The 21,886-nt window shown below is 41.6% G+C and overlaps 1 protein-coding gene across 4 annotated transcripts in view; it reads right to left on the minus strand.

Moving 5' to 3' along the window:
• Positions 1 to 465: 465 nt before the first annotated feature.
• The window catches only part of SNX4 (sorting nexin 4), a 40,357-nt gene continuing 18,936 nt past the window's right edge, over positions 466 to 21,886 (minus strand). For 2 of the 4 annotated variants that reach the window (XM_041408005.1, XM_041408014.1), the window contains exons 7-15: positions 20,876 to 20,948; positions 19,285 to 19,346; positions 17,745 to 17,810; positions 13,744 to 13,833; positions 12,437 to 12,536; positions 11,544 to 11,689; positions 10,082 to 10,196; positions 718 to 813; positions 466 to 603 (exon numbers count right to left, since the gene is read on the minus strand). In XM_041408005.1, the coding sequence (XP_041263939.1) occupies positions 733 to 813; positions 10,082 to 10,196; positions 11,544 to 11,689; positions 12,437 to 12,536; positions 13,744 to 13,833; positions 17,745 to 17,810; positions 19,285 to 19,346; positions 20,876 to 20,948 (733 nt within the window). In that variant the 3' untranslated portion in view covers positions 466 to 603; positions 718 to 732. Of the gene's footprint in view, positions 604 to 717; positions 814 to 7,842; positions 9,725 to 10,081; positions 10,197 to 11,543; positions 11,690 to 12,436; positions 12,537 to 13,743; positions 13,834 to 17,744; positions 17,811 to 19,284; positions 19,347 to 20,875; positions 20,949 to 21,886 lie in introns of those variants that run through there. The other 2 variants (XM_041407992.1, XM_041407999.1) reach the window with 1 other exon arrangement.

A 21,886-nucleotide genomic window follows, 5' to 3' on the forward strand; every position in this document is an offset into this window, starting at 1 on the left:
TTTCTGGACCAAATCCAAGAAGTCTCTGTAAAATTCCCACTTTCTAATTTTTACCAATAAAAAGAGGCCAAAGCGAAAAGCAAAACCACAGAAACCCACTGCTGCTTCTGTTCCTTATTTAGGGTAGACTACATCTGAAATCTAATTATCTCTCTGCAACTCCCTGTGCAGTCAAGGCAGACAGAGAGGGATCTCCAAGGAGCAATTCTTTTAACCTGCCTGAAACACCTACCTGGGGATGTGACCGACTCTCTCTCACACCCAGCACCCAGGGATGCTACACCGAAATTACTCCAGAATTACTGTCTTCTGGGACATGCAAGCCAGACTGAACTCTTACACTCAGCAGAACTTGTCCTTCCAAATATTAGCCTCTTCAAACACCTGGAGGTGAAGGAACATCTTGGGTGTGTGCTGACCCAAGGGACTACAACAATGGCACAATCACTCAGTCTGCAAGTGGAGGCTATTTCATGGTTTGTACTTTATTTTCCTTTCTTTCCACAGATTGTGGCAATCTAATAATTAGAGTTCCCATACAGCCACGCAACAGTTTGCTTTTCCATTCATTGGATCCAGAGATGTCCCTGCTCAGGGGAATAGCTGTGAGACATGAAAAGGATATTTCAGTGGGGGAAGTGCACTTCTTGCCTGCTGCTGTGTTCCACATCGCTGTCCTGCAGCAGGAGAGGTTCCTTCAAAGTGAATGCTGCTCACCTTGCTACAGGAAAATCAGTGCTTTGGAAGACAAGCGTTGATGCAGTGGTTGAAGAATTCCTGGACAAGCCAGCCAGAGAGGACTTGCCACTCGCTCTGTAAGGAAGATGGGGAAAAAGGGAAAAGTGACTGGTGGGGGTGTGGTTCATATCAAAGCTAAGCAAGAGTCTCTGCAGTTTTTAGAGACAAAAGGACAAAGCAGCGTTGGCTGGAGACAGAAGAGGAAAGGGCAGGAATACAAATGGTGGGACGAGAAGCATTGCTGATGGTGGGTGCTCAACCCAATCTGAAAGGCAACCCATGCTGCATGAGAGCTCTTCAGTCACTGCAAAAAAACACACATTTCTGGATAACAGAAGAACGTCCTTCAAGGGACACAGTTCCTGCCTCTCTAGAGCCAATATATAAAATGTAATTAAGCTGACATTTCCAGGGACACCTAATTATGGAGCCACCTGTAAAGAAGCAGTGCCATCCCTGCCAACATACACCCCAGGAAGCTGGGAGTGTTGGTGAGGACTTAGAGGACTCTGCTCAACATGAAGAAGCAGATATCTCAGCAACATTTACTGAGACCCTTTCCATCCTTAATCAATGGATAGGAAGAGCAGAAAGAAACCATGGGTGTAATTGCATTTTAAGTGAGAGACAAAGGTTTTGTGGCACCTTCCTCCAGTGGGGAGGCTGTGTACTGTGGATGGCCGCAGTAGGAGCCACCCAAATTTTCTCAGCATCAGGCTCAGACAGACTAAACAAGTTTGAAGGGATTGAACCAGCATGAAGGGAGGATGAAGGGGAAGAGTTGTGGAGCTGGAGTGAAAGCAATGAAGGAAATGGACCAGCTGCCTATACCATGCCACAGAGTGGGTAACACATGAAATCAACAGTTATGACACATTTTCAGGCACAAACTTAGCACAAGGGTGTTACCAATACCTGGTGAAAAGATTCACATGCCAAAGCATCAACACCAATAGAGAGGTAGGCGACAAGAAAGGAAAGGTTCATCCTCAGGCAAGGATGTCAGGGACCACTTTTGAGCTCACAACCCTGTCTACCTGCTCAGGCAGCTCAGTCAGCCCAGGACACCAAAAACTGCCACCTCACCCCACACAAGCCACTCTAACCCGAGGCACCAACTCTCAGCTCTGTTGCTCAAGACCAGAGCTCTTGCATCCCACATGTTGTTCCTCAGATGGGAAAAGTAACCCCAACACAGCTGCTGACCCTGGCAGATTAATGAGAAAGTCAGTCCTGGAGGCCAAATTTATAAACCCTTCCACCAGCTGAGAGTGTGTTTGCCAAATGCAATCTTACCCAAACCTGGGCTTGCAGAGCTCTGGTTTCTTCCCCCTGCTTATCTCCAGCTCTGCTCCTATTAACAGCTAATTTCCCCTCTACATCCTGATCTGCCTACTCAAAGAGGGATGTTGTAACACTGAGGTTATTAGCTCCCAAAGGTGGGGTCCTACAGCTGCCCACCACCCTCTGCTCCCCTGAAACCAGACAAATCCTGTCAGCACCCCCAAACCAGGAACCTGTTGCCCTGTGACCCTCCAGGAGCATCTCCATCAGACCCAGCTCCCTGATCCCTGCATGTTTACTGGGAATCTCCAGCACCACAGTGCCAAAGCCATCCTGCTCCAGTAACTGGACATAGGAGGAAAGCAGAAACATTACCTGGATCGAGTCAATAATTCCCCAGGACCATCTGCCAAGGACCAGCATGGAGGCAACTGTCCTGCCATCCACATATGTGCTGGCAAACATCACTTTATTTTACTTATCTTCATCACCTTCATTTAGCCCCAGCCCAGGAAGCTGCAGGGTGGATGTCAACACAGGAGAGAAAAAGGAAATGTTTTCAAATTGAAAAATACCTGAAACCCAGCAAACACTAAATTGCCTTGTAATCAAATTCATTATATTTGTTGATTGAAAACAGAAAAATCCCAGCTAAGCACTATGTATTTAGCATTTTAAAGCTAAAAATAGTAGTAACTACATCAGCAGGGAGAAGGAGTTTGAACAGAAATTGAATGATCACCAGCAATTATTTCTCGATATTTGAAGTAAGTGCCCTGAAATTGAAAAAGGCAGCACATGTTCAAATGCCTGTCCAGGCTTACAGGACAAATATAATCAGTAAAGTATTAGGTAGAGGGGAGGAATGCTAAAACAAACCATAGAGAGAAATTAGAGGTTAGGAAAGATCAATTACCTATAAGGAAGCAAGATATTCTTTGGGAAGATTTAACACTGAGAATGATTTCAAATTTTGAAAGGAGGATTCCTGATCTCCTCTAATAGTTTGGCTACTCCTAGATCACAAATGAGTTCACTCCATCTGTGAATATTCCTGACACTTTACATGGTTCAAAGGTTAATTCCTCACTTTCATTCTGAGGTGTCAGAGAGTCAAACTTCAGCACAGCTATAATGTAATAATGTGTCAAACTACACAAGAATATGCTTTTCACTTCATTTAGGAGGATGCTAAAACCAAATCATGGTCTGTGCATGCTCTTCATCAACCACAGCTGTGCCTTAGCTCCACACAAGGGGATATTTTCTCCCAAGACACACCCAGGGTGCAGCACTAGACATTAGCTGCTTAAATTAATGCCTGTATCTCAGATCCTTGTAGCTTTTTCTAAAGCTTACAGAAGTCTCAACACAAGAGACCTCTGAACCATGGATACTGGTTTTCAACAGTTCTTGGATTACAGGAGAAATTCAACAAGTCTAAAAGAAGGCTGATATTTTGTCTGTTGATAAAAGTATATAACTACAAAGAGTGAATTACTACAGGCCTGTCAGTCTGAAGCTAATCCCTGGGAAAAGAATAGTTGATACCGAGCTAAAAGAGATTAATGCCAATCAACACATTCATGAAAAACAAATCTTGTCAAATTAATTCTCATTTTAAGAGATTACAGCTTCCTTGATGGAGCAATAGTATTAATGCAGCAATCCACCGCATCGCAGCTCTCCTCCCTCCGGTTGGGCCAGTCCTGCTCTGAATCAGAAAGCCAGCCTGGCATTCCTTAAAATAAACTAAAATCTGGTCAAAGCCTTCAGGATGCCACTGGAAATGGGAGTTCTTTGGGGAAGCAGAGTCCTGCTGTGTTCTCTCATTGGCTCTGGGCTGGTCAGAGTCCTCACTGACAGCCTGGGCAGTAAGAGCATTACTGAGAGCACAGGGGAGATGGAGGTGGAAAGGATTAGGGAGCCACTGGAAGAAGAGGAGGCTGTGCTGCTGGGAAGCAGTGATGAATCACCTGAAGAAAGCAAGGAGCAGGTCAGTGGCAGGTCCTGCACAGCTCCAATGTGGTCAGACTGGGGGAGGAGCCACTCTGAACAGCAGCAGGAGCACCAGAGGCAGCTTAGAGTGAGCAGGATGACCTCAGTGGCAAACACAATCCCTGGCAGAGTACAGGGAATGTCACACAGGAGTGGGAACGCTGCTGTGGCTGTTGCAACACTCACTTCAGGTTGGCAAATGGCAGATGGGATGCACAGCTCTGTCATGTGGCCCAGGAGGGATCTTGCTGCAGCACAAGGAGCCCACAGCTCTTCCCTGCTGCCCTCTGAGCATCCAGAATCTGCAGGGCCATCAGAGGTGGGCAGGCAGAAGGCACCAGCACTGTGCTTGGAATCTGATCAAAACAAAGGAGACTGGAAATGGAGTCTATCCTTTTGGCCCCAGGAACAACCATCACGAGACTTGGCCTCTCTGACACCAGAGAGCACACACCTCAGAAACACCTCATTCCAAGCAGAACTGGGGCAGGGTGACTTTGCCATCTCCTACACAGGACTGCAGCTTGCACAAGTGGCCACAGATCATTCCTACTGACCATGCAGCTGGCAGCACATCCAAGAAGTTATTAAAAATAAATAAATAAGAAAAAAAATACTGTTAGCTCAGAAACCTCCGAGTCCAACTCACGGCAGTGTTTGTGCCAAAGGGCACCCAAGCTGCAAATCACAGTGTAATACACTGTATGATTAACAGCAACCTACAGCAGGACACAAACTCAGCACTAAATCCTGCATGGAAAACTGCTCCAGATTACCCATCCCTTTGTATTTAGGCTTCAGTTACACCACGGCTGTTGCATTGCTCCCATACCTCTGCAGGGCAGCAGGGGAGAAGGTGGCCTTGACCTCCCTCCCGCAGTGGAATTCTGCATCCCGGGCCCTGCGAGCTCCTGCTGGAGACCCACCAGAGGGCGGTCGGGGTTGCCTTTTCCCTCCGACTGCATCATTTCCACCTCTGCGTTCCGGGGAGCCTCATCACTTTTTATCTTCTGCGGCCACTTACAGCTGCACTCTGAGGAAAATATAATTGGTGTTATCACATGCCACAGATACCTACAGATAACAGAACATGTTTGCTGCAGATGAAGAATGTATTTATTAATTGTAGCCCCTGGCTTGTCGGGGCAGCCTCTTTTAGAGCTGCATCAGACAGCAGGCCCTCAGATCCCATGGCTGATTATGCTGGTGTTTATAGGATGGGGTGCCAACGAAGTTTATGCTGGGTTTTTGAAGACTGATGCTTCTTCTCTTATTTATTCAGGAAGGTGAAAACTACCATATTAAATATAGATACAAAACGTTAAACAAAATCAAATTTCTCCTTCTGTGTCACACCATTATCAGTGTTGAACTCAGCATCAAGACCACAGTCATCACTACAAGTTTCAGTCAGAGATTATCATGATGGTATGATATAGCTGTCTTTGACAGCTTTTAAAACCTCCTTACCTCCTGCTTTCATCTTCCTCACTTTCTTGCCTTCTCCAAAACAAGGACCACACAGAGCTGCTTTTCCCTTTTCCTGCACAGCCCAGCCTGCAGGAACAGAAGCTTTCCATCTGTTCTCCTCTCCAGCTCCACCACCCATCCCATCTCTGCTGTCCTTCTTCCCTGCCTCATCTCCTTACCCTCTCGTGTATCTCTTCTCAAAACCTGTCTGCCCTCATGTGCAGCTTCACCCCATGCTTACCTGTCTGGGCATGGCACCATCTCTCCTTACCTACAAATACTCTGTACTTCCACTGTCTGAAGCTGTTTTCCTCCAAAACAACCCAAATTCCTTTCCAATTTGTCTTTGTTTCACGTTTTACATTTGTTCTACAACCAGTCAGAGAAAATATTCTTGTTGTAGAAAACACAGCATTAGGAAGGCCAGTCTAGGTAAGTTGTTCAAAAGCAACCAAAAGGCAGCCAACAAAGCAAATAAACAAAACCAATCAACAAAACAAACAAGTTTCTCCTCTGCATTTGACCCTTCAGAAAGTCAGAATCACAAAGTCCTTTTATAACACTGTATCACCAGGAAGCACCAGAACACAGCAGCCAGAGTCACAATCCTTTGCTCAAGCAGGAACTTGAGGCTCTCCAGGCTTCCCATGGTCCGTACCCATGGCAGTGCTATTGTGGCCCCAGGGGCCACCCACAGAACAAAGCAGCTCAGAGCACTTTCTGTCCTGCACTGCCAAGGGTCTCTCAGGGGACAGATTGAGTGAGATCCTTAGGGACACATCCCTGTCCTAGGAAACAGCTCTGCTGGGGCAGCAGGTGGGAGCCTGCCAGGCAGGAGCAGCATGGACTCAGGGCAGCAGCAAAGCAACTGCCTACAAAGGAAACTGCTTTTACTGGTGACACCCAGGTGTGTTGTACTTGGATTTCACACCAAGGCCTGTGCTCCAAATTTCCCAGCTCCCATTCCACTTGCTTCCTCTCTTTGCATTCTTTCTAGAGCAGCCCTGTGTGGGGATTTTCACTGCACGTTGTGTCCCCACAGAGCTCTGCAGGCAAACACAAGTCAGAGGCACCAGGGATGGGCAGAACAGGGGCACAAGGACATGTGGATTAGAGCCCTGTCGGGCCATTGTGTGACAAGCACAGGGAATTCAGACAACTTCCTTCTGTGTCATCTTTAGGCAACGTTAGAAAGTGTTTCCCAGTTGCTGAACCAAGATGAACAAAGGAATTTCAGTGGCAGGGAGAGTGATACAGGAAGACATCCTGAGCTGCAGTGCTCTGGGACTGCAGCCTTGCTCTGCTGGCTCTGCTGTGTGTTTGGCCACAGCCAACGCTTTCCTCTGGCTCACCTGCACAACACAAGCTCCTCAGTGTGGCTCGAGCTCCAAGATGTGCTCTGTGCCTGCCAAGGCAGTCCCTGCACACAGCTGCTAGGTTAACTCTGCTTGGGCTGATCTGCCAGATACTGAAATAATGCATTTTAAAAAGAGAGTTCATAAAACTCTATCTTTCCGTTGCAGTTGACTCTGTCATCCCTGCTACATTTCAGGAACGGACAACAGTAGCCACAAGAAAAGGTCCTGCTGTTAATGGGGAAGGTCAGAGATAGCATGAGCAGTGATAATCTACCTAGCAAAGCTTCCTGGGACAAAAGCAATAGGATCAGCAGATTGATGATCCAGACAGGTAAACATTTTCACATACAAGCATTTTGTTGAGATTAAGTTAAAATGTTCTTCCTACCTCATTCTCGAGGCACCAATTTTTGATGTTCACTGGATAACTGGCAAAGTGGAACGAGTTACAGGAGTTAAATCCACACTGTAACTGGAAAATGCACACTTTGCAAGTGTACATCTGTCATGTGGGCTCTGTTACCCACATGGAAACAGCAATTAACTGGCTGGTTTCACCTTAAAAAGTTGAAAAGCTAAAAGAGCAGGAGAAACCTTCATAGTTTGCTATGACCCCCAACTACACAGACCACATGCAATGCTTTCCTGGAAAGACAGAAGTAAAAGAAACAAAGTTATTGCAAATTACACTTAATTTGCCTTTCACATAATTTCACAAATAATGCAAAAAAAAAGTTTTCAAAAGCATCTTCTCTTAACTAGATGGAGGTACACATGAAATCCAGACAGCTTACTTGCAGCAAGCATCTAATTTTGGCCTTAGCACTATGCTCCTACCTAAAGGGAAAGCTGTGCACAATTCACCAAATTTTAAACCCAAATTTGGAGGCCACTTGAGAGCTAAGATGGACAAGAACCACTTCCAAAAAATCCAACAGCAGTTTTCAGAATAGGAAAGAGTTTTTTACAAAAAAAACCCAACGTAACAAAAATATCAAAGAGCAATTTTATTTATCTTATTTGGCACAAAACTTACAAGAACTGTTTTGTTCCCTTCTTAAATTTTAGTACAACTAGCAAGGAAAAAAAAGGCATACTAATACATTTAATGAGCTGTACAGCAAGTGACATGTGGAAGGAGGCACCAGAAAGATCTACCAAAAATCAAAGTGCATGAAAAATACCTACTCTGAGCGCCTCATGGTATTGTATTAAGGCACCACTCTTTTAGAAGGTTTACTGAATACATCAAGTGTGCAACTTCTTGGTTTGGAATGTGAGAGTCCTTCAGCCTGCATCAGAACTGGACACTGCAACCTCTCAATGGAACAATGTTTCTCCAATGTTTAAAGAAGAGACCTCTTTGTGCCCAACACCAACATCCCTCAGCCAGGCATGTCACTGTCACATGCTTTGGAAAAGCCCACACAGGTTTTCAGAGCACCAGCACTTTACTTCAGAGTTTTAAGCTGTAGTGTGCACCAGACCTATGCATTCTTTACAATGGTTTTATAGAAAAGAAAGGATGAAGAGACAAAAATAAGACATACCAGTAAATACATTTAGATAATTTTATCAAAAGAACATTTAAGGACTTTTGGGAGTATCTCTTACAAAAAAAAGTCTGAATAGTGTTATAATCCAAAATAATTAAATACACTTTTCAACAGATTATTACAAAGTTTCCTTCAGGACTACCAATCAAGTCTGACAAATTCCACAAGACTTCAGGAACTTTCAGTAAGGATGTAGAAAAAGCCCAGTATTAGACAGTGGTAAGAGATTTTCATAATTGGAAATATTTAATGCAAATCCCATAACTGCAGATCATGTTATATAGGTGTGTATATTACACACATTCACACTCACACACACTGACACATCATTACAAGGGCCAGACAGACACCTTGGCTCTTTGTGGGTTCTGCACATCACTGCTCTGAAGTATGACAGAAGCTGCAGCAGGTTTATTATTTCAGCACCTTCATTAAGAACTATTTGTTTAAGAACCAAACCCCTTCAGTTACAGGTGCCACAGGCCAGATTCACACCAAGTGTAAACAGGTTCCAAACAACCAAAGAGAAGTTGCATCTGCTTCTTACCAGCTTTGGCTTTGGTTTTTCTGCTCAGCTGGATCACCAGTCACCTTTACTTGCAGGAAGAAGTTTAGTAAGAAAACAATGCCCGTATCAAAACTGAAGTGGGAACCAGTAAATGCAGAATATTGTTATCAAACCACTGTACAACACCTCTACTGTAGAGAGTTTCAAACATCTCAGGAGCTTGAGACTGCTTAACCTGAACTCTGGAAAAACATATTTCTCTATGGACATGCAAGGCATTTAAATATGAACCCTAGGCATTACAATATTTCAATTTTTGTCCTCTTATGGCATAGACCTCGAGAACACAACTGAGTGCCCCATTATAAAACCAAAGCACCCTTGAGCATTAAAAATTCTAACCAGCAAGGGTTGGAAAGAAGGGCATCTGGAAGTGATCTACACATTACAGAGCATGGTGTTTCACAAGTCTCTGAACAGTTTAGTTCATACTTTCTGGGATAACTTTCCCAATACCTTTGTCCCAATACAGAGCTGTAGTTTTCAGTAACTCTTTTACCCCTGCATTCTTTGCTACCACATATAAAATGTGCCACAGAAGTGGCAGCCAGGGCTAAACATTTAACAACATGTCCTTTTCATCCTTTATTAACAATTACATTTATTTCATGATTTGTATGTAAGTCATGTAGTAATATAACATTGGTGTTATACACTGTGCTTCCGTTCTCTGGCACTTGGAGGAGGAATTCATTTCCAGATAGTCACATCTTGCTGAAGCATTCCTTTGCATTTGTCCAAACCTGAATTCCCTTTTAAAAGAACAGTTAAAAATCAATAGGTGGGAATATACTCTATTTGCAAACCTCATCTACAACTTCCTCCAACAGAAGACTCTACAAAGAAGTCCCATAGAACTTCACAGAAGAAGCTAGAGCCCACATTGAAATTGCACCACAATAGATCTACATATATATATATATATATATATCTATCTATCTCAACATTAACATGTCACTGAGGTCAAGAGGACGGACTATGTGGGAGGTTTTATGGTGGTGACTTCCAATCTTCCGTGACTGCCATGTTCCCACTTGCTGACAGTGTGCATCTGCCCCCCTGCTGACAGGACAAACACTCTGGGCCAGCCTTTCCCAAGCCACACGTACCTTTTTGCACATGCTAATCTGCATAACAGCATAGCTTATAAGTGCCTCCTTCAAATCATGATTCTTCTGCTCTTTGAACCGTTCAATGTCAGCCCAGGCACTTTTCACAAAGTCTCTGAAATTTAAAGCAATGATTTCTGTTAGAAACTGTTTTACGTGTTGCACCCTCAGCTCTGGACACTCAGCAGAGGAGCTGTGTCTTTCAGTCAGTAAATCAAGTCCTGCAAACATTATGCATCCCTCAGTGTCCTCATTTTACAACTAGCACCACTACCTAATTCTCCACCTTATTTTTAAGGTTTTTAACTTGGAGTTTCACAGGATACATTAGGATGTTTGTTTGGTTTGGTGTTTTTTCCCCAGGAAGGATCACTGCCATAGAACCAGCATAAATCAGAATATACTTTTTTCCTTCAGATTCTGTTGGGGTAATTAATTATCTTTATGCCAACATTCAGCACACAACACTGCAGGTTTCTTTTTCAACTGTCAAGTCAGAATATTTATCTCTTCAATGTGAAAACTCACTTGTTTGTCAGGATGTGAGACAGTCAAGTACAACAAATATTTACAATGCAAATTTAACTTGGATAATTCACTTCAGAAATTAATTTTGTTGGTTTGGTGATGTGTAGTCAGGTCTCCTTAGCTAAAATGGAGGCATATATCTGTAATTCCTACTTTCATTTGTGCTGGACTAGCATTCACTCAAAAATTGCTTCCAGAGCTACAAAAGCACATCTCGAATACATCTGCCAAAATTATTAAGATATTGCATTTACTGAGTGTCTTATTGCTTTGAACTATTCATGAACTAGTCTTACCTTTCCAGCTCTAATCCTAACATATCAGGAGATACCACGTTTACCCCTTGTCTTATATGACAGACATGCTTTGACAAAATCCCATTGCTTTAAGAATATTAGTTCTTATTTTTAATTTTTGCATACCTGAAGAAATTTTCATTAGAACACCAAGAAGAAGTTACCCAAACACAACTCCCCAGACCTTCTAATCTCTTTCAAGCTGGAGTAAGGTGTCCCCCACAGGAGAAATTGCAGAATATAGGCTCAGCACCCTTACACACAAACCAAACTCAATACTGTATTTGAAGCAAATCAGCCTCTGAGTCTCAGCCTATTCAGCTGCAGACCTCCAAGCCCACCTGCTAAATATATTACTAGTGGAACATAAAAGCATGCAAGTCAGCCATTAGAGTGGGCTCAGTAACTGGGAAAGTCATCAAGTTTTACATAAGCCATACACTCAGACCAGAAGCTAACTGCATGTACTGCACTTTATTTCACAACTTGCAGCTGACAGGAGCTTTTATAGACAGCTCATAAACACCAAGAATATATTAAAAACACTTATAAAATGCAAACACCTTCAAGAGCATCCAGTCAAGGACTTTTGCTAAGACAAGCCCTGTGTTTTCTTTGAAATAGTCAAGTCCATTTACCTGCCCTCCAGATTTTTAGACTTCAGTTGCTCTTCTCCTTCCTGTATCTGCTCTTCTAGAACCTTTATCTTGGCTTCCCTCTGCTCAGGGGTTTCTTGCCCAAAGAGCTTGCTGGTCATCCCCTTCAGGGAGAAGGTTCTCACAGTCTACAAAACAAGGATACTCTAGGTTTGGCATGTCCTGAGCACAGCCACAGGATATCAGGTGACTTTTACTGGTATTTGTGTTTACTATTTGTCTGGTTTTTTTACTTTAATTTCCATTTCATTATTTGATAAGTAGCTCTGGTGACTCAGGTTAGACTAAGTAAAGTGGGGAGGAGGTAATTTGGTGTTCAAACACTTTAAGGCTGACTAGTCTGAACTTTCAGAGCAGCCTTCCCAGTGAAGCAGGAAAGAAACTAAGAGAAGCAAGCCATAAAGGCATTCCATAAAGAAGATCAATAGATCCAAGAGCAACATTAAAAAGTCTAAAACTGTCAGTTGCCATTTTCAGATAATATTTTAGGTAACGTTATCTCCCCTATAAAACGGACTAACACAACATATCAATAACACCCACTGTTCAAAAGGCAAAGGAAATCTTTCAGAATTTCCAACATTTTCATCTTTAGGATAGAGTTGTCTATAGACAGTGTTATTCTGCTCCAGTCATATTTACTGCAACCTTCTACTTGCTCAGTATTCAATAAAAGACATTTGGCACAAGCAGTTTAAGTCTCCAAGAACCAAGTTACTTTAAACCTCACATGTCTCCAGCTCATATGATACCACTTCTCAAAAGCAGCAGCTAGCATGCTGGTGCCATTTAAATATCATTCTAAGTAACTTGGCTCAAGTGAAAAATAAATTCAGAAAGAGGTATCTTGGAGAAGAAAGTGGAAAAAGACTTACTCCCGTTGCCAGCTCCTCACACTGCTGTTTCTTAGATGTTAAGTCCTGTGCAGCCATTTCCAAATCATATTGCATTAGTTCATGCTTCCTGCAAACTGCCCTGAAAAGTAATGAAAGATCTGTCATGAAATTCTTTGTTTTGCTACATTTCCCTCCATTTACACTCTACAAATAGCATCGTGTTTTGTTTGCTTTTTGACAGGAAGCACCTCTAATTATTCATCTAGCCCAAATTCAACAGCCCTATCACAGACTGCACAACTCTGCAAATGCTGTAGTTAAGCAAGCTTGCATCACAACTGCATTCTGCTTCTCTTAATAGACCCATTCCAAGATACACTCAGCAATACAAGCCCTACCACCTCCTTAAGGACACCACTGTAAAACAGTTGAAATCAAAATACATTACAGAAATATCACAGCTTTGACAAAAGATACCTGGAGATGGTGCCTGTCACAGCAGCAATCTATCAATCAATCATAAAACTCATCCCATTTTCTTTCTTAAACAATGAAACAAGAAACTGCTTCTAGACTCATACAGTGTCTTTCATCTGGAAAAGAGGAGTTTCCTCTGACCACCTGCAGTAACTCCCAGTCCTGTGTGGGCTGATGATGCTACATCCGTCCTGCACAGCCAGATGCACATTTGTCTCCCAGGAGAGGCTACCAGTGCTCCAGGTTCCCACACAGCAGCCCCTGCACTCGCCAACCCAATTCACTACTGGACCTCTCCAAGAGGTTCAGAGCCAACCCTCGTAAAGCACAACAGCTTTAGGCACAGCCTTGCAGCATAAAGCAATTTGCTTTTGTGTCCATGCTTGTTAGGAGTGACTGACAAACACTAACACAAAACAAAAAGTTGGTATTTCAGTGCACAAGACTGTGCAGCAGATGAACGTTATGGTGGGCATGTTGAAAGTTCCTGGAATTTGTAATGGCTGTAACAGCTCTGTTTGGCCTAACTCATTTGAAAGCTGGAGCTTTCAACACATTGGGGCACTATTACACCAAAAGCCAAGGTGACAATGGAACCAGAGGAATAAACAGCATTTTCTTCTGTAGTATACAGATTCCAAGGTTTCTGTCTTTTCACTACTGATCAGATCAGTTCTAATTTGTATTGCCACTCACATGGCAATCGAGTACAAGTAAGCAGAATAAGAAATAAGAACATGGAGACTCCACAACACTATTATTTCCTCTTCTCAGAGAGCACAAGAGGATACCAGACTAAATTAAACATCAACATCACATTAGAGAAAATGACTACGGCTTCCTTTTGAGCTCTAGACTTCTGTACATACCGCAGTGCTTCAGCATAGAAGAGATACTCCTTCAGCTGATCTGCATAGTGCTCCTCTTCTTCCAGAATGTCATCAATAGAAGCTGCATATCTAGTGAAAAACAGCCACAGTTAAATGTAAAGCTGATTAATTTAACCTTTAAGGATACAAATCCAGTAACAAGAGAACACCTGTTTGACAGAAACACCCGTGACAAACAGCAAAAAGCACTTCCAAAACAGGTTTTTTCTTTGTTTTTAATTAAACTCTGAATCAGCTAATATCAACATTCCCGTGGGCCTGCTTCTTTGGTTGGTACATTGATTCATTGTACAATGAATCTTTTGACAAGTACAAAACCTATCATAAGTCTTCTGCTGAAGATGAGACAGCTTTTCTTGAAGAAAAAAAGCCAATTTATTCCTTTTCTTCAGTGGACTGTCAATAGGCAGCACCAAGACAAAAAAAAAAAAAAAACCAAAAAACCAACCAACCAACCAACCAACCAAACAAAAAAAAAAACACAACCCACATGATGCAAAAGAAATCATTCAAGGCTTAAAGCATTAAGGGCCAGGGATGTGAACATCACACCTTCTGAAAAGCAGAGGCTGCTTTCATGACTTGTTATTCAGCCAGAGTACAAGATAACTCACAGGGGTGCCCTGAACACCACAACATTAGTTCCCTTCAGCTCCTTCAAAGTCTGCAGCTTTATCTGCTGTGTAAGTCAGACATATTAATTCACAACAACAGGAAGTTTAACCCTCCTTTTAGGGAGAAATCTGAAGCACAAGGGCTTGGACCAAATCTGCAGCTCTTGCATTCAGCAAGAACTTTGTTATTTAGGCTACAAGTGGCAAAAAGCACTTTATTTTTCTAGTTGATACTGCTTATTTGACAGTATTTAGTGTGTTCTTGCTAACCAAGGTGACTGTCTTGGACAGATTTGCAGGGACAGGCTACAGCTATCTGCACATCTCACTTGGCACAGCCACAGAAATCAGATTCCTCTGTAGCCTGGCACTCAGGGCATGTGCCACTGGAGATAACCAGGATGAATGAGATCCCACACAAATACCTTCAACTATTCTGCTAACTCAGTCTGGATTCTCAGCTATGTGGCAATCTCACACACCTGCAGGCTCTCTGAAGTGAGCATATGTCCATTCTTCTCTAGTAACCAGCACAACGTGACCCAAATGCTAATTATAGCACCTCTTGGCTTTCAAGTTTTTGCAGAATCTTTCTGTTTTCTCTTTTCTCCCTATGCCTCTCCAGTAAGAGCTCTGTGGAAGAAGTGGCAGACTCTCAAGCTGAAAAGGAACCGCTAACATGAATTTGGGAGGTTTGAAAGTATGATGAGTTGTTTTGAGGCTCTGTGAAATCAAAGACATGACACACCCAGGAAAAGCCCTACCAAGGCTCTTGGTGATGAATAAATATAACATATGAAGTGGTCAGCAACGGCAGACCAGTTTAAGTAGCAGGGATTAAAGAACAAGGAGAGCAAGAATTCATATTATGAATTAACGAAAAGAATAAGCCAAAACTGTTGAAAAATACATTTTTTCTGAAAAAATCCTGCAGCCACAAAGGTCATAAATGGCTTACCCTATTTTAAGTTCTGCAGTGCAATAATTTTAGTATAGTGGTTAGATTTCTCAGGGCAGCAGATGGACCACATTTCATTTTCCAGTAAGATCTAAGTTTAGAGCAGTGCTAGAGCTCATCTATGGCAGATCAACTCTCAGAAAAGAACTTCAAAAACAAACAACCAAAAAATCTCACCAAACAAAATCCTACCTTACCTAGGCAGGTTTTTATACTGAGTTTGATTTGGCAGGAAAAAAAGATGTAATAAGAAAAGCTACATTTCTAACTGCCTAAACTTAGGCAAACTAGAGAAAATGTTAAGGAGAAACATGGCAGTAAGTTCTAAAGGTACCTGAAATTGTCTCACTCTTTGTGTAAGCTGTCAACTAAACCCTTGTTTTAGTTTAGACTGGTTCAATATATAATGACAGTCTAGTTGATACAGACATAAAGGGTCACTCAATGAAATAAGGGACAGAAATCAAAGGCCTGGCACTTTTTTCTTTCATCTTTTAAATGCTACCTATAGCCACTCACTCCAACTTTCTCAGCATTCTCTGTCACTTTAGCAAGCCTCATCTTGTAATAAAGCACACACCCAGAGAAGCTTTGGGATGCCTTCTCCAAACTTAGTAGTTATGGACCATACCAACCAATAACAACTCAAAAGCTTAAACAAACATCTAGTAAAGACTACAGCATATGGGGTAGATAGAGAATAATTAAATTACTTTTGAAGTTTAACATCTATATAAGGCAACCTTCTAGAAGTAGCTTTTTGTTTCAATAAATTCCCACCTGATGTTGTGGGAATGGTAACTGAATTGGTAAGTTACACTTTAAAGAGATTATAGACATGAACCTTACTGCTAGGAGACCACGTGGTCACTGAATGAGTTCCTGAACCTCACAACTGCTGCTTCTTGCTGGATTGTCATCACTAAGGGATTACTGCTGTACAAGAGTGCCAGAGCACAGGAGATGACAGACAATGAAAGCTACCTCAGACTTCATGCAGCGAGTAAAAGTACCCACAACAGCAGTTACCCACTGCCATTACTCTGGATCTTTAGCCCTGTGTTACACAGAAATATTAAACATTATGGATGTGTGAGAGGGTTCAGCCTCCTGATTGAAAAGTGAGACAAACTTCTTTTAATTGGTTATGCATCTCCAGGTGTTTGACATTTTGGTGTGGTGTATCTGAACCACTGAAAACCTTTGTGTGATTCCTTAACTCCACTACATCATACCAAGTTTTCACAATCTCTTCAACTCCTGCCTACCACAGTAGGTGCTTACCATTGTATTCCACCCCTACTTCAATTACTTTTCTTCTGAAAACAGAATGCCTTGTCCATTCTTTGCTCTCACCAGAGCCCTCTGCCATGAAAATACTACAGCTTTTCTTGTATGGAAACCACCCCATTAGACAAAACACAGAACTGTCAATAAATTATTCAGAAGTGGTCCAGTTCTTAAAGATTTGCTAAAAGCAGAATTACTTTAAAGAAGCTGAGGGCATGGCTCCTCAAACCCTTCCACTTGGCAAGGCCAGTAACAATTAACCTGTTAACTTGACACCACCAATAACAATCAGGCAGTAGTACGTAAATCTGCCCTATAAACCAAACCCAAGAACTTTATTTCCACAGGAATTATATCTTTATTGGTAAAAATATTGCATGAAGTGTCAAACACCTTCCATCTCTTGCTGGAGTTGTTATTTATCTCTTGTGTGGGATTACAGAAGAGGAATCAGAGTGGTAAGAAATGCTGTTTCACTTGCTATATGTGACTACCCGAAAAGCAGAAGCTATGAGCTTAGCATACCACTTCTGTGAGCACTCCCAAGTGCCAGACTCTTATTTTGAAGGCTGTGCTTCACATACTCTGCCAAATGACTCTGAAGATGCAAAGAGAGAGGATTCTTTACTTTATTATATCCAGTCAGTGTGTGTTTCAAGAATCCACTGGAGTTTTGGTGCCGATTAATTACATTTCCTAACTCCCTGTAATTAAGTCCAAATCTGTGTACCATCTACTGCATGGTACAAAATGCTGCTATCAAAACCAAATGGATCTCATCAGGTCTGTAGTACATTAAAGTTGTATTCCACCACTTTCTGGCATAGTAGCTTAAAAGAAAAACTGGAAGGATTCCAAACACTTCTACGATTTCAAAATAATAATAAAAAAAGAAACCCCTCTGGTTCTCCTGAGGCTTTTTGAGCTACTTAATACAGTACATGGATGCTAAAACTGTGCCTGCATCCAAGGCACAGAAACACTGTATACCTAAAAACAACGCGCCCCCAACTTTCTTGGTACTCATATGTACTTTGGGGTCGAGGGAAAAGAGAGGAAAGAGGGAGAGTTCCACATCTGGCTTACATCAAACTATCAGATATTCAGTCAGTACTTACACATCCATGTGGTGGCCAGCACTCTGCAACCCATCCCCCATCTCCTTCTCTATTGCACTCCACTCACTGTAGGAAAAACAAACGAGAAACAACATCACACATGAAGGGTAAGGGAAGTTAATAAGCTGCATCCTGTATATAGTTTCTTTCCAGGTGACACCTGAATGGAAACTGCCTCAAAGTTAGACTTGGTCAAACTGGTTTTTTTCTTTAAGGAACAGCACTAAAAATGTGACAAGGCCATTTATGGCACTTGGTAAAACAACTGTCCCTAAACTGATAGTCACAAATATAGTAGGTTTGGGATGGGTTTTGAGCATAATCTTGGTTAAATAGCTGAAACTCAATTCAAAACAAAATCAAACAAACAAAACCAAACCACCAAGCACTTAATGTACATGGGACAAGGGACAACTACAATGGTGAACTTTCTGAAATACATTTTGGGCTCACCAAGAATATACCAAGCTTTCCAGACTTACAGGATAGATGATAGAAGCCTCTCATTCCAAAAACCAAAGAGTGAATTTGACTTTTGTAAGCATTTTACTTCTCCTGAAACTATCTGATGTATGTAATTTTATGTTTTCATAGCAGACTCTTGTTTAGTTCTACTTATAAAAAAATCCAATTTGCAATTGTCTCAACTACCTATTTACATCAGAAATATTACTTAAATAGAGAAAGAAACAGAGCTACAAAAAAAGATAGCAAGAGACTTGTTCTGGACATCCTGGTATGTACTCTGCCATTTTAATTGTGTTCTCAGCTTTGAGAGACCTTATGAGAGTTCTTAGTTACAAGAATTATACCCACAACTCTTTTTACAAGGAAAAAAGAGGTTCTCCTTATATTTCGCATAATTTATGTGTAATGCATCTATTCTATCCTTCACTTTTTCATAAACATTCCACTCTGCTGATGTTGATATTTGTCTTTGTGTTATTACAGAACTACACCTAATTTCATTTTAAAACCCCCAATGAGAAAGACATCTGCAATCCATTAACCCAGAGAATTAAATTTAGCACTTGAACAGTGTGTAGAAGCAGGAGGTTTCCCTTAACCAGAAGTTTAGATTCTTGAATTCTCCAGTGAGATGGAAAACTTGAGCATGCAATTCCCTCATATAAATCAAAAAAACGATTGGCAAATTCACTTCTAAAAGCTACTAAAATTGGATAGATATAATTGTTGCTTTTTATCCATTAAAAGAAGCTAGAAGCTTTTTCAGAGACAACTGCATGAAGAATAGTGAGTTACTTTCTGAAGAAACAAAATGCCAACGCAGCAGCAGAAGGCCCAAAGGTCTGGTACACAAAGCAAAAAGCTGTAGTCTTCCACTAGAAACTAAGCTCAGCAGATCAGGCAATCTCTGCATGCAGCACAAAAATCTCATTAGCACTGCAATACAGGGTTTTTCAAGATAGACAATGAAAGGTTTCCAATATACTTTTCAAAAGCATAACAACACAACCAAGAAATTCCCTTCTCTCTCCCCATAACTATGTATGTATTTAAACACTGGATGAACTCTTACCTGAATACTCTTCCGTAGTTGCCATGGACTTTATAGACACCATAAAGCCGGTCTGCTACCCTCTAAAACATTTCAGAGACAGGTTTTGATCATCAGCATTAAGTGCAACTGCTTTGTGAAAACCCACATACACACTCCAAGCTAAAGCCCTAATGTTCTTACACAGGTAAACAAGATTAGGTCTAAATCTAACATAAGCCACTACTGAAAGAAAAAAAAATAAAAATCAACAGCATTAAGTCCTGGAAGACTGAAGTCACAATCAAGGCTATGTTGAAAAGCAGCATTTCAAATCTATCTTTGGAAGTGCTCATTGATAGGATATGTCTGTGGAAACCACAATCAAGCTCCTTTCAGTTTTTGATAACCAAATATAAGACATTCTTTATCTGAATAATGCCAAATTTATGCCCACACTTGTTTGTATAATTTATAGATGGCAAGTCAGAAGTCCATCTTGACATCAATACTGTAGGGAAACCTTCAGTAAAATTTTAACAAGTGACTTGATTTTTCCATCCAGCTGAGTGAACTGAGGGAAAGCAAATGAACTATCCATTGCAGAAATGACTGCTTGAGCTAGAGGTCCTTTCAGCTGTTTGGAGTGCCAGTACCTGCTGCAGCCAGAACTATAATGCTGGCAAAACCTCAGAGGAAAAGACACGTGTACACTCTGAAGTGTGAGTTGTAATCCAGATAATGCCCTTGGAATTGTGATGTACCGATGAATGAGATTAAAGTTCTGCAAGAGTTACCATTGTTATTATGATATCTGTCACAGCAGTAGTAAAAAGGAAACATTAACAAATTGCCCAACAGATCTCACACACACAGCCCTGAGAAAACAGGACTGTCTGTAGAATACCACTCTTGAGAATGATTAATTCTCTCAAGAACCCATGTTTAGCAGAGCAATCCATTACTGTCCTCTCTGCCACACAGGTCCATTGAAAATGAAATCCCTGTTGAACATACTAAAAAGAAGTATCATGTTCTCATTATTGGAATTGTAATTTCTTTTTTTCTTATTTCCTTTTTGTGCCTTTAAAAAAATAACAACCTTCTACTCTCAACCCATAGAGTATCTTAATGTATTACATAATTGTTGTCATCATTAGAAAGACTATTACTCATTGCAGATCAATGAACGAGCCAAAAAAAGAAAATACATACTGGGAAGCATAAAGGATTCATACTACAAGCTCATTACATGTCTGACCAGAAGACTGTGTTTTGAGGCCCTTCCTAAACCAAACATTCAGCCAAAGCAATTTGTCTGCTGAGTAGAGAGAAGCAGACACCTCGACCCTCTTTAGAGCACCTCCCTGTGATACGTGACTATCACAGGTCAGGGCAGATTAGCACTGTCAAACCCAGCCATCAGATCTGGAGCTCCTTCCCCCTCCCAAATCTGTACAAAGTCAGTGCCCTCACCTCTTGCTGTCTCCTGCTCCACACTCCAGAGACAGACTCCCTCAGGCAAAACTAGCCTTATTCTAGAACACATATACCACTTCTCTTGACTAAACAAGAAATACTGCCTTATAAATAAATCATACTATTTGTCACGACACACATGGGAAATACTTACAGCTCTGACTCGCAGAAGGTGTGATATGACAGACTGCAGTTCATCGCTGTAGTGCTTTAGCTCAGTAAATCTCCTGGGAGCAGGAAACAGATAGTACATCATTAGCCATCATGAAAGCAAGCTTTCACAGCATGCACAATAGAGCCACAACCCTGCAGCCAGCCAGCAGAGCCTGGGCTGTGCTGGAGTGGAATTAGCTGAAGACTCCTAAAGAAGTGACTGTTGAGTTTAATTTCCCTCAAGTGAACAAACATCGCAACACTCGCATGATTACTGGTCTTTTAATGCAAATGTTGAAGGTTCAGATTGAATTAAGAGATAAAATTTTATGACATAAGAGTAGCTAGCTGAAGTTATTACATCACTGTTTTGTTGTTAGGGTTTTTTAATGGGATTTATAAAAGCAAGAGTTGGTGAATAGGAAAGCTTCAAACAAATACGAAGCCAAAATCTGCTGAAGCATATTTCTCAATAAAAGCACGCTTACATTTCTGACCTGAGAAAGCTACTTTACTTTCAAGCTGCCTCTATCCAGTTTTGGGCACAGCTTTTCAGGGGTTCAAAGAAACGTTCACAATTACATTTCCCCTAAGGCTAATCTCTACAGTAACTGTAACATATGAAATCCTATTGAGACTTGTACCTGCACAGGAGCCACGTATGGCTGAAGGCCATCAAATCACTACATCTCAACAAGGTAGCAGAGAGGGAAGCCATTGCACGTGACCTGTGCAGAGTGCTGGCTTGTCATTTCTGGAGAAGAGGCATTTTATCAGCCAGCCCAGTTAGGCTTCAGAGGCAATTTAAGCTGATACCTTTAGCTCTTGCTAATACCAAAGGTGAATCATTTGCCACAGCTTTGCTAGTAACAGGTAACCAATTAAACCATAGCAAGAGCCTCTTGTGTACACATAAACCCTCTCTGCTACACACAAATCTAGCTCATGACCTACTTTGGTACACAAGAATGTACTTATTTCATCCAGATGGGAAGCCAGAAAGAGCTTTACC

This window comes from Onychostruthus taczanowskii, unplaced genomic scaffold (genome assembly GCF_017590055.1).
Source record: "Onychostruthus taczanowskii isolate IOZ18803 unplaced genomic scaffold, ASM1759005v1 scaffold10, whole genome shotgun sequence".
In the NCBI taxonomy this organism is placed as follows: Eukaryota; Metazoa; Chordata; class Aves; order Passeriformes; family Passeridae; genus Onychostruthus; species Onychostruthus taczanowskii.